Raw genomic sequence first — 10,837 nt, 5'->3', positions numbered from 1 at the left:
GCATTTATTTGACCTTGGAACGTGTTTTAAAATCCACAATTAATGCACATTTCAGTTAAATATGAACAAATGAGTCATTGTTAATGTTTAGACAATACTTTTTCATACATCATTAATAAATACAGGTTAATGACACTTTTTCTAATATTACGTGAGGGACTGTTATTTTTAACATTTCCGAAATTCCGTTACCCGGAAGTACTATTTCATTTTCGCTGTCGAGACGCTGATGCCACTGTCCGGCATCTTGTTCGCGTTTGTCAGGAGGTCTCTGTCTGGTTTGTGTACAACTCTGTAGTCAACTATGTTTGCTTTAAGATCACTAGCATTTAAATCGGTTCCATTCCTAGGAAAATCACAGTTGGTAAACTCGGGGCTTCACACGAGTGCCAGTTGGAGCGGGGCAAAAGTTGCAGTTGTAAGTAAACCTGGATCAGATGTAGTGTGTCGAGTAGTGGGCTAGCTACATGATTAATGTGTGACAAGTCAGTTCTGACCAGTTGAATGTAGTATCGGAAATCCCTAGCTGAGAATCGTTCAACTCGACTCTCTTATATTGAGGTGTTGTTGAGTTTTGATAAATGGTCGCACGATTTGTTAGCAACATTGAGTCAATCAGTCGCTTGCAGCTTTTTAGCAACGCTAGTATTTACACACCAAGGTTGCTAGGAATTAACTTGCAACGTCAGGAATTAAATACAATGTCGTTTCAATTCACCCTGCCGATTCTTCTTCTTCGATGTGGTTTAACGGCAGTTGTCATCCAATAAATGTTGCCTTAACGGCCACCTACTAGACTGGGGTAAAACTCCCTTATACTTTGCATAATGAAACAAAATTTAAAATAAATACCATACTCCACTATTTAAATATATTTAGTCCTACTTCATGCCAACAGCCTGAAACGATGGGACACCACCACTTAACACACCCTGTAACTCTTCTGACGTCATGTCTCACATCCAAATATCTCTCTGCAGCTGCCACCTTAACCGCTATGTTCATAACCTCTAACTGTTCTGGCCCTGCAGTACAGTTGATAACCGTTACTATAAATGCCCAAAATCGAATCTTACGGAGACATATCACTTGTTGGCCTATCCCTCTGTACTGGTACAGATCTGCTACTCACACCACTCCTCTCAGGATCCCTCCCCCTTGACCCATCTTCCTCTACTTTCTTCACTGCCTCAGCATATGACAACTTCTGCACTACTCTAACCCTGAAAACCTCAACCTGCCTCTCTCGCACGGGACGTTTCTGATCCCCAGCCCCATGGTCACCCCTACAATTAACACATTCTACTACTTTCCCCAATACTACACATTCCTTTGTCTTATGCCCTTCTGCACATCTCACACCTAGGAACCTCCCTCCTACACACTGCTGCCACCTGCCCATAAGCTTGACACCTGTAACAACGTAATGTAATCGGCACAAAAGCTTGTACAGGGTAACTTATATATCCTAACATCACTTTGTTCGGGGAGACTCAACATCAAAACAACAGACAATGACTCTTCTATTTTACCACTTACGCCACCCTGTCTGCGTCGCACCAAAAAACGAATATCATAAACACCGGGAGTCTTTCACTTCAGTTGGTCAGCTTTCACATATACCGCTACCCCGGTAATCACTCCTTTCAATGGCACCCTTTTCTTGAGAGCGAAACAATTCACATCTCTTCCCCCCCATTCGTTTAACACGGAGCGCCTACTCCCTCTGACCAGCAGAAACACAAACAATTATCACAAGACCACTTCTGGTTACCTTCACCGATTCCACAGCACCCAACTCTGTTTTCACCCACCCTGAAACCAGAAATGGATCAGCCAAAAGGCAAGGGTCCACTTTTTCCAAAAACTTCACTCCTACTGTCACAGACTGTTGTTCTTCATCCTGACCCTTGGTTACAAGCCTCGGGCTATGAGAAATTCACCACACCTACCACCTCCGATACTTCTCTCTCATTCACTTCCATTTCTCCTGTAGGGTTGTGATAGGTCCATTTGCTGTCATCTAGTGGATTTTTTGCTTAATTTCCCTCAGCTATGTTTAGACTGTTGTTGTTCATGTTTTGCTGTGTTCTAGTGTACTATGGAATATATTGCTTTCTTATTCTTGACACTTCTCCCAGTCATATTTAAGGTTAGAACTACCTTTCTAAGTGTCCTGATACTTCTAGCTTGGAGTTGTATGTTTATGATAACATAGCGACAGTATTTCACTTTTTAATGTGTATGGTATTGCTTACTAGGTGTGTCCAATCAATGTTGGAACCAGTCCCTCTTCAAATTAGGGTTAATTGGAAAAACTGTTCAAAAGAGGACATTGTATTATTCCTTTGTACTCCCTGACGAAGGCCATGCAGCCGAAACGCGTCGGATAAAAAAAAAAAACTTTGTTTCTATTGAACATGCCATACAAATAAAGTCATTTTAATTATATGAAGAGTGCCTTGGTCCTCCTTTCTTCTTGATCTGTGGTATTGTGTTGTGACAAACTGCACATTTTAGATTGGCCCTTTATTGTCCCCAGCACAAGGTGCACCTGTGTAAGGATTATGCTGTTTAATGGGAAATGTCTGGGATCTTTTTATTTCAGCTCATGAAACACGGGACCAACACTTTACATGTTGCGTTTTATATTTTTTGTTCAGTGTAGTTTTGTTTTTGGGAGTTGATCTAGTTTTGCATTCATTTGCCATAAGATAATGAATAATTTGTTGTGAAGTGAACTTGTCATATTAATGTACGTCATGTTAACAGGTGCTGTCTGGCTGTGGTGTTTATGACGGAACAGAAATCCATGAAGCATCAGCGTGAGTAGACCTATTCCCATTCTATTTCAAGTCTTACAGAATACAACATGCTATTTCCATTCTATTCCAAGCCTGTCTTCAACTATACAACATGGTATTTACTTGCCTGACAAGATGGCTAAACCATACATACATTTAAAATTATTATAATACATTTTTTAAATTTAACCTTTTATTTAACTAGGCAAGAAAGTTAAGAACAAATTCCTATTTACAATGGCGGCCAAACCCGGACGACGCTGGGCCAATTGTGCGCCGTCCTATGCATGCACCAGTCGCCTGTGAGAAGTGGACCAGCAGAAGGTGGTATCTAACCTGATTCACACGGTGAACAAGAGGTGCTACATCATTCTCACTGATGTGTGTGTGTGTGAGACAGGATCCTGGTGCACCTGAGTAGGGGCGGGGCCGAGGTCCAGATGTACGCCCCTGACGTGTCCCAGATGCATGTCATCGACCACGGGAAGGGAGTGCCAGTTGAGAACGAGTCCAGGAACGTCTTATCAGAGTCCGCACGCATCGCTAGGGGCAACATCACAGATCTCGCCAAACTCAGCGTCGGCGACCATGACGCCATCATCTTCCCAGGGGGCTTTGGGGCGGCAAAAAACCTGTAGGTGGAACAGCGTTGTCATGCCACATTGTTAAAAAAAAAAAACGTTAATTCATATCATTCATGTTAAGTATACCTGCTGTACAAACACATTGATCTTCTGCATGGGCATCTCAGTGTTTCTCTCTCTGTACTTCTCAGACGGATCTGTTTTGCTTGTCTTGTGTGGCAGGTCGACGTTTCTCTCTGTACTTCTCAGACGGATCTGTTTTGCTTGTCTTGTGTGGCAGGTCGACGTTTCTCTCTGTACTTCTCAGACGGATCTGTTTTGCTTGTCTTGTGTGGCAGGTCGACTTTTGCCGTGGACGGTCCAGACTGCAAGATCAACACAGATGTGGAGCGTGTCCTGAAGGACTTTCATAAGGCAGGCAAACCTATCGGGTCAGTGCTGTCGTCGTGTGTAATACTGTGCTTGTTGGGGATTGAGCTCGGGTTAACCAGAACAAAAATATTGTGTAATCTGATCAGATGCTTGATTATATTTACGTAGTCTGTCCAAGAGCGACTAGGGATTGAGTGCCCCTTGTAATGAATACATTTTGGGTGTATCTCAATAGTTTTAAAGTGGCTTCATATTCTTGTATCCTTTTCTTCCATTCACACTCATTTGAAGTTAAACAGTATTGGAAAGCAATCAGATGGATGCCTGTAACAGGGATTTGCTTTCACATGCCCACATCTTTCACGGCATCAGGATAGATGAAGGAAAGGTGTTTTAGAAAACTAACATCTACTATCAGTTTGTGTTCTAGGTTAAGATGAGAGGATTCTAGTATCAGTTTGTGTTCTAGGTTAAGATGAGAGGATTCTACTTTCCGTTTGTGTTCTAGGTTAAGATGAAGGATTCTAGTATCTACTATGGACCTCGAGACACCAGAACATCACATTCATCACTAATAAGGTCTTCAATCAGCCTGAATTGACCTAGAGACACCAGAACATTACATTTTAAGAACATTTTGAAGATTGTTCCAGAAATATGGTGCAAAAATACTAAAATCTGAATGATCTAACTGATGAGTTACCCATCCCTGAGACCAGGTGTGGGTTTGCTTTTTGTGTCATGAAAAGCTCTGCATAGTGGCACTAGCTAGCACAGCCACAAAGTCATACAATCTGATTTTAAACCTGCTAGCCTTAACCACACTGCTAGCCTTAACCACACTGCTAGCCTTAACCACACTGCTAGCCTTAACCACACGGCTAACCTTAACTACACGGCTAGCCTTAACCACACGGCTAGCCTTAACCACACTGCTAGCCTTAACCACACTGCTAGCCTTAACCACACTGCTAGCCTTAACCACACGGCTAGCCTTAACCACACGGCTAGCCTTAACCACACGGCTAACCTTAACCACACGGCTAGCCTTAACCACACGGCTAGCCTTAACCACACGGCTAGCCTTAACCACACGGCTAGCCTTAACCACACGGCTAGCCTTAACCACACGGCTAGCCTTAACCACACGGCTAGCCTTAACCACACGGCTAGCCTTAACCACACTGCTAGCCTTAACCACACGCCTAGCCTTAACCACACGGCTAGCCTTAACCACACGGCTAGCCTTAACCACACGGCTAGCCTTAACCACACGGCTAGCCTTAACCACACGGCTAGCCTTAACCACACGGCTAGCCTTAACCACACGGCTAGCCTTAACCACACGGCTAGCCTTAACCACACGGCTAGCCTTAACCACACGGCTAGCCTTAACCACACGGCTAGCCTTAACCACACGGCTAGCCTTAACCACACTGCTAGCCTTAACCACACTGCTAGCCTTAACCACACGCCTAGCCTTAACCACACGGCTAGCCTTAACCACACTGCTAGCCTTAACCACCAAATGACCAAAAAGCCATTTTTTTATGTTTTTAAACTGCGTATAGTAGCTCATATGCCTAAAGGTTAGTAATGATGTTAGGTAAAGTGGGAGTTTTTGTAAAAAGTATTTATAAATTAAAACATATCAATGTATCCACCTATGTGACATCAGAGGGCCAACCTCTAAACTAAGCTGGTCACATGGAATTAGTACATTGTCCTAACCTGGCTATATTTAACCTAGGTTGTGCTGTATCTCTCCTGTGTTGGCTGCCAAGCTGCTTCCTGGGGTAGAGGTGACGGTGGGGCACGAAGAGGAGAAGGGGGGCAAGTGGCCCTATGCTGGCACTGCTGGGGCTATTAAGGCTCTGGGAGCCAAGCACATCGTCAAGGAGGTCACCATATCCTTTCACATGATGGATTATAAATACTGAACACAAATATAGACGCGACATGCAACATACTCTAGTTACAGTTGAAATAATGAAATCAGTGAACTAAAATACATTAATTAGGCCCTAATCTATGGATTTCATATGCCTGGGAATACAGATATGAGTCGATCAGGCTGTTGATTGTCGCCTGTGGAATGTTGTCCCACTCCTCTTCAATGGCTGTGCGAAGTTACTGGATATTGGCGGCTACTTGAACATGCTATCGTACACGTCGATCCAGAGCATCCCAAACATGCTCCATAGGTGATATGTCTGGTGAGTATGCAGGCCATGGAAGAACTGGGACATTTTCAGCTTCCAGGAATTGTGTACTGATCGTTGAGACATGAGGCCATACTGAAACATGAGGTGATGGTGATTTGTGAATGGCACAACAATGGGCGCAGGATTTTGTCACAGTGCATTCAAATTGCCACCGATAAAATGCAATTGTGTTTGTTGTCCATAGCTTATGCCTGCTCATACTGTTCACATCAGCAATTAAACACTTTACATATTGTGTTTTATATTTTGGTTTAGTTTAATATTTTTCTTTTGTCCTCTAACTCAGTTGCAATAGTGGGTTAAACTCCCATATGTTATAAATGTATTTATATAACTAGGTAAGTCAGTTAAGAGCAAGTTTTTATTTACAATGACGGTCTAGGAAAAGTGGGTTAACTGCCTTGTTCAGGGGCAGAACGACAGATTTTTACCTTGTCAGCTCGGGGATTCAATCCAGCAACCTTTTGGTTACTGGCCCAACGCTCTAACCACTAGGCTACCTGCCGCTCCAATTGTAAGTATGTTAAATACTACATATATTACAACATTTGTCAAAGGCAATGTGAAAAGTATGTTACAAAGTTACTGCACCCAGCTGAAAGTGAATATGTAATTGAAGCTTTGCTGTTTTGATGTGTGCTTTTGATTAGCTTCTGTATCCCTGTCTCTCTGTGTGTGACCCTTGACCCTGAGTGTCATCACGAGGCCCATGTAGACCAGAAGAACAAGGTGGTGACATCACCAGCCTTCATGTGTGAGACCCAGCTGCACCTGATCTTCGACGGCATCGGAGCCATGGTAACCAACGTCCTCAAACTCAGTGGAAAGTGAAAGAGCAGAACACACAACAGTAGTTTATAACTAAACATTATACCAAATAGCAATGTTGTCCAACACAAATCCACTTCACCACTAAACTATATCTAAGGAGTGTGCTCGTTATGTTGTTTTACAGCTCTCAACACAGTATTCGTCAAAAGCTTTAAATTTTATTAAATGTGCCAGTATTCAATAGAAGTAATTATTTTGTATGTTTTTGCTGGACATCTAGAGAATATTAATTTATTATAATAATAAACTATTTTATTCTGCTAACTGCATACAGGTACATTTCCCTGTTATAGGAATGGAATGGAATTCTAGAGTTGTAATTTAGAGAAGCGCTACTAGTTCCTGTATTGTCCAGCAGAGGGCGCTAACAGGCCATTGGCCACTCGGTTCCAATGCAAACGTGTTGAGATTCCTCTCTCTCTCATTCAAAGATTCAGAGCAGGTGTAAGAATGTATTAACTTTAAAATCATCTGTGTTTCTAGGCGAATAAGCTATAAATATCTCAACTGCTGAAATCTGATTTTTTTTTTAAGTATTTCATTCAGACTTGGAGAGGACTTGCACTAAGGAAAGGCAGTGTTTAGGGAATGGCTTTGTTTACCTGGAGTCGTGCATATTGTCATTTAACTCATGTCTGTTGAATAAAGAGATGTCGTCAGTGTACTCATGTTTTATTTATTTAACCTTTATTTAACTAGGCAAGTCAGTTAAGAACACATTCTTATTTACAATGACGACCTACCAAGAGGCCTCCTGCAGGGACGGGGGCTGGGATTAAAAATAAAAAATAAATATAGGACAAAACACACATCACGACAAGAGAGACAACACTACATAAAGAGAGACCTAAGACAACAACACAGCATGGAAGCAACACAACATGGTAGCAGCACAAAACATGGTACAAACATTTGGCATAGTCAACAGCACAAAATTCAAGTGACAACAATACATTACACAAAGCAGCCACAACTGTCAGTAAGAGTGTCAATGATTGATTCTTTGAATGAAGAGATTGAGATAAAACTGTCCAGTTTGAGTGTTTGTTGCAGCTCGTTCCAGTCGTTAGCTGCAGCAAATTGAAAAGAGGAGCGACCCAGGGATGTGTGTGCTTTGGGGACCTTTAACAGAATGTGACTGGCAGAACGGGTGTTGTAGGTGGAGGATGAGGGCTGCAGTAGATATCTCAGATAGGGGGGAGTGAGGCCTAAGAGGGTTTTGTAAATAAGCATCAACCAGTGGGTCTTGCGACGGGTATACAGAGATGACCAGTTTACAGAGGAGTATAGAGTGCAGTGATGTGTCCTATAAGGACCATTGGTGGCAAATCTGATGGCCGAATGGAACATCTAGCCGCTCGAGAGCACCCTTACCTGCCGATCTATAAATTATGTCTCCGTAATCTAGCATGGGTAGGATGGACATCTGAATCAGGGTTAGTTTGACAGCTGGGGGCGATTACGATAGAGGAACCCAAGTCTAGATTTAACTTTAGCCTGCAGCTTTGATATGTGCTGAGAGAAGGACAGTGCACCGTCTCCCAAGTACTTGTATGAGGTGACTACCTCAAGCTCTAAACCCTCAGAGGTAGTAATCACACCTGTGGGAAGAGGGGTATTCTTCTTACCAAACCACAGTACCTTTGTTTTTGGAGGTGTTCAGAACAAGGTTAAGGGCAGAGAAAGCTTGTTGGACACTAACAAAGCTTTGTTGTAGAGCATTTAAAACAAATTCTGGGGAGGGGCCAGCTGAGTATAAGACTGTATCATTTGCATATGAATGGATGAGAGAGCTTCCTACTGCCTGAACTATGTTGTTGATGTAAATTGAGAAGAGCGTGGGGCCTAGGATCGAGCCTTGGGGTACTCCCTTGGTGACAGGCAGTGGCTGAGAGCAGATTTTCTGACTTTATACACTGCACTCTTTTGAGACGAACGTAGTTAGCAAACCAGGCCAAAGACCCCTCAGAGACACCAATACTCCTTAGCCGGGCCGCAAGAATGGAATGGTGTACTATATCAAAATCAGAGGGGATCAAGCTGATTCTATACCATTTTACAGAGACCAGTTCATGAAAGAAGGCTTGTTCATTCAAATTTTTTAGCAAGCGTCTATGACAAATCAGGACAGGTCGTCTCACTGAGTAGCCATTATGAACACAGGCTGTAAAACAGTGATCACTAAGGTCATTACAGAAAACACCAGACTGATACCTAATCAGGATTATTTGTGAGGATAACATCAAGGAGAGTAGCTTTTTCTGGGTGTTTGGAGTCATACCTTGGTAATACTCTGAGAAAGATTTAGGGAATCCCATTGCTTTAGGACCTGGTCAGGTGGTTTAAGCATGTCCTAGTTTAGGTCACCTAGCAGGACAAATTCAGACTTAGTGTAAGGGGTTAGGAGAGATCTTAGGACAGGTAGGGTACAGGCTGGTGCTGATGGAGGATGACAGCACCCAGCAACAGTCAACAAAGAGCTATTTGAAAGTTTAATACTTAAAACCAGCAAATCAAATTGTTTGGGGACAGACTTGGTGGAGACAACCGAGCACTGAAGGTGATCCTTGGTAAAGATTGCCACTCCCCCACCTTTGGAATATCTGTCTTGCCGAAAAAGGTTATAACCAGAAAGGTTAACATTAGTTTTCAAAACACTCTTCCTTAACCACGTCTCAGTAGTAAAGACGTGTCAGTGAACTCAGCTCTCTGGACTTCGGTATTTTTTGTATTTTATTAGGATCCCATTAGCTGTTGCTAAAGCAGCAGCTACTCTTCCTGGGGTTCCACACAAAACAGGAAACATGATACAGAATGACATAATACAGAACATCAATAGACAAGAACAGCTCAAGGACAGAACTACATACATTTTTAAAAAGGCACACGTAGCCTACATATCAATACATACACTCAAACTATCTCGGTCAAATAGGGTTGAGGCGTTGTGAGGTGTTGCTTTATCTGTTTGTTGAAGCCAGGTTTGCTGTTTATTTGAGCAATATGAGATGGAAGGAAGTTCCATGCAATTAGGGTTCTATATAATACTGTACGCTTTCTTGAATTTGTTCTGGATTTGGGGACTGTGAAAAGACCCCTGGTGGCATGTCTGGTGGGGTAAGTGTGTGTGTCAGAGCTGTGTGTAAGTTGACGATGCAAACAATTTGGGATTTTCAACACATTAATGTTTCTTATAAAAAGAAGTGATGCAGTCAGTCTCTCAACTCTTTGCCAAGACAGACTGGCAGCATAATATTTATATCAGCCCTCTGATTACAATGAAGAGCAAAACGTGCCGCTCTGTTCTGGGCCAGCTGCAGCTTAACTACGTCTTTCCTTGCAGCACTGGACCACACGACTGGACAATAATCAAGATTAGACAAAACTAGACCCTGCAGAACTTGCTTTTTGGAGTGTGGTGTCAAAAAAGCAGAGCATCTCTTTATTACGGCCAGACCTCTCCCCATCTTTACAAACATTGATTCTATATGTTTTGACCATGACAGTTTACAATCTAAGGTAACGCCAAGTAATTTGGTCTCCTTAACTTGCCACACCATTCATTATCAGATTCAGCTTAAGGTCTAGAATTTAAGGAAAGATTTTGAAAAAAGAGATGTCGTCAGTGAAAGTCATATCTGTGGAATAAAGGCAGCAGCTACCAGCAAAATTAAGGACGTTTATACAATTTTAAATACATTACAACACATTCACATATTTCACAATACACTGTGTGCCCTCAAGCCCCTACTCCACCACTACCACATATCTACAGTACAAAATCTGTGTGTACGTGTGTGTATAGTGCGTATGTTATCGTGTGTGTGTGTCTGCCTATGTTTGTGTTGCTTCACAGTCCCTGCTGTTCCAGAAGGTGTATTTTTATCTGTTTTTAAAAATCTAATTCTACTGTTTGCACTGGTTACTTGATGTGGAATAGAGTTCCATGTAGTCATGGCTCGATGAAGTACTGTGTGCCTCCCATAGTCTGTTCTGGACGTGGGGACTTTGAAGAGACCTC

At 42.5% G+C, this 10,837-nt stretch overlaps 1 protein-coding gene across 2 annotated transcripts; it reads left to right on the top strand.

The window, feature by feature from the left end:
• The first annotated feature begins 204 nt into the window (after positions 1–204).
• On the top strand, positions 205–7,480 carry gatd3 (glutamine amidotransferase class 1 domain containing 3). Of its 2 annotated transcripts, XM_071341534.1 has the most exons (7): positions 215–418; positions 2,773–2,825; positions 3,010–3,128; positions 3,205–3,438; positions 3,727–3,819; positions 5,511–5,667; positions 6,688–7,480. In XM_071341534.1, exons 3-7 carry the CDS (start codon positions 3,088–3,090, stop codon positions 6,814–6,816), a joined length of 654 nt encoding a protein of 217 aa, XP_071197635.1. In that variant the 5' UTR covers positions 215–418; positions 2,773–2,825; positions 3,010–3,087; the 3' UTR covers positions 6,817–7,480. The 2 variants fall into 2 exon arrangements, with proteins under 2 accessions (XP_071197634.1, XP_071197635.1); XM_071341533.1 differs by lacking the exon at positions 3,010–3,128 and having other exon boundaries at positions 205–418.
• Positions 7,481–10,837: the final 3,357 nt, after the last annotated feature.

Source organism: Salvelinus alpinus, chromosome 14, assembly GCF_045679555.1.
Source record: "Salvelinus alpinus chromosome 14, SLU_Salpinus.1, whole genome shotgun sequence".
Lineage (NCBI taxonomy): Eukaryota > Metazoa > Chordata > Actinopteri > Salmoniformes > Salmonidae > Salvelinus > Salvelinus alpinus.
Note: the sequence above shows the minus strand (reverse complement) of the source record. Positions and strands in the feature narration are given on the sequence as shown.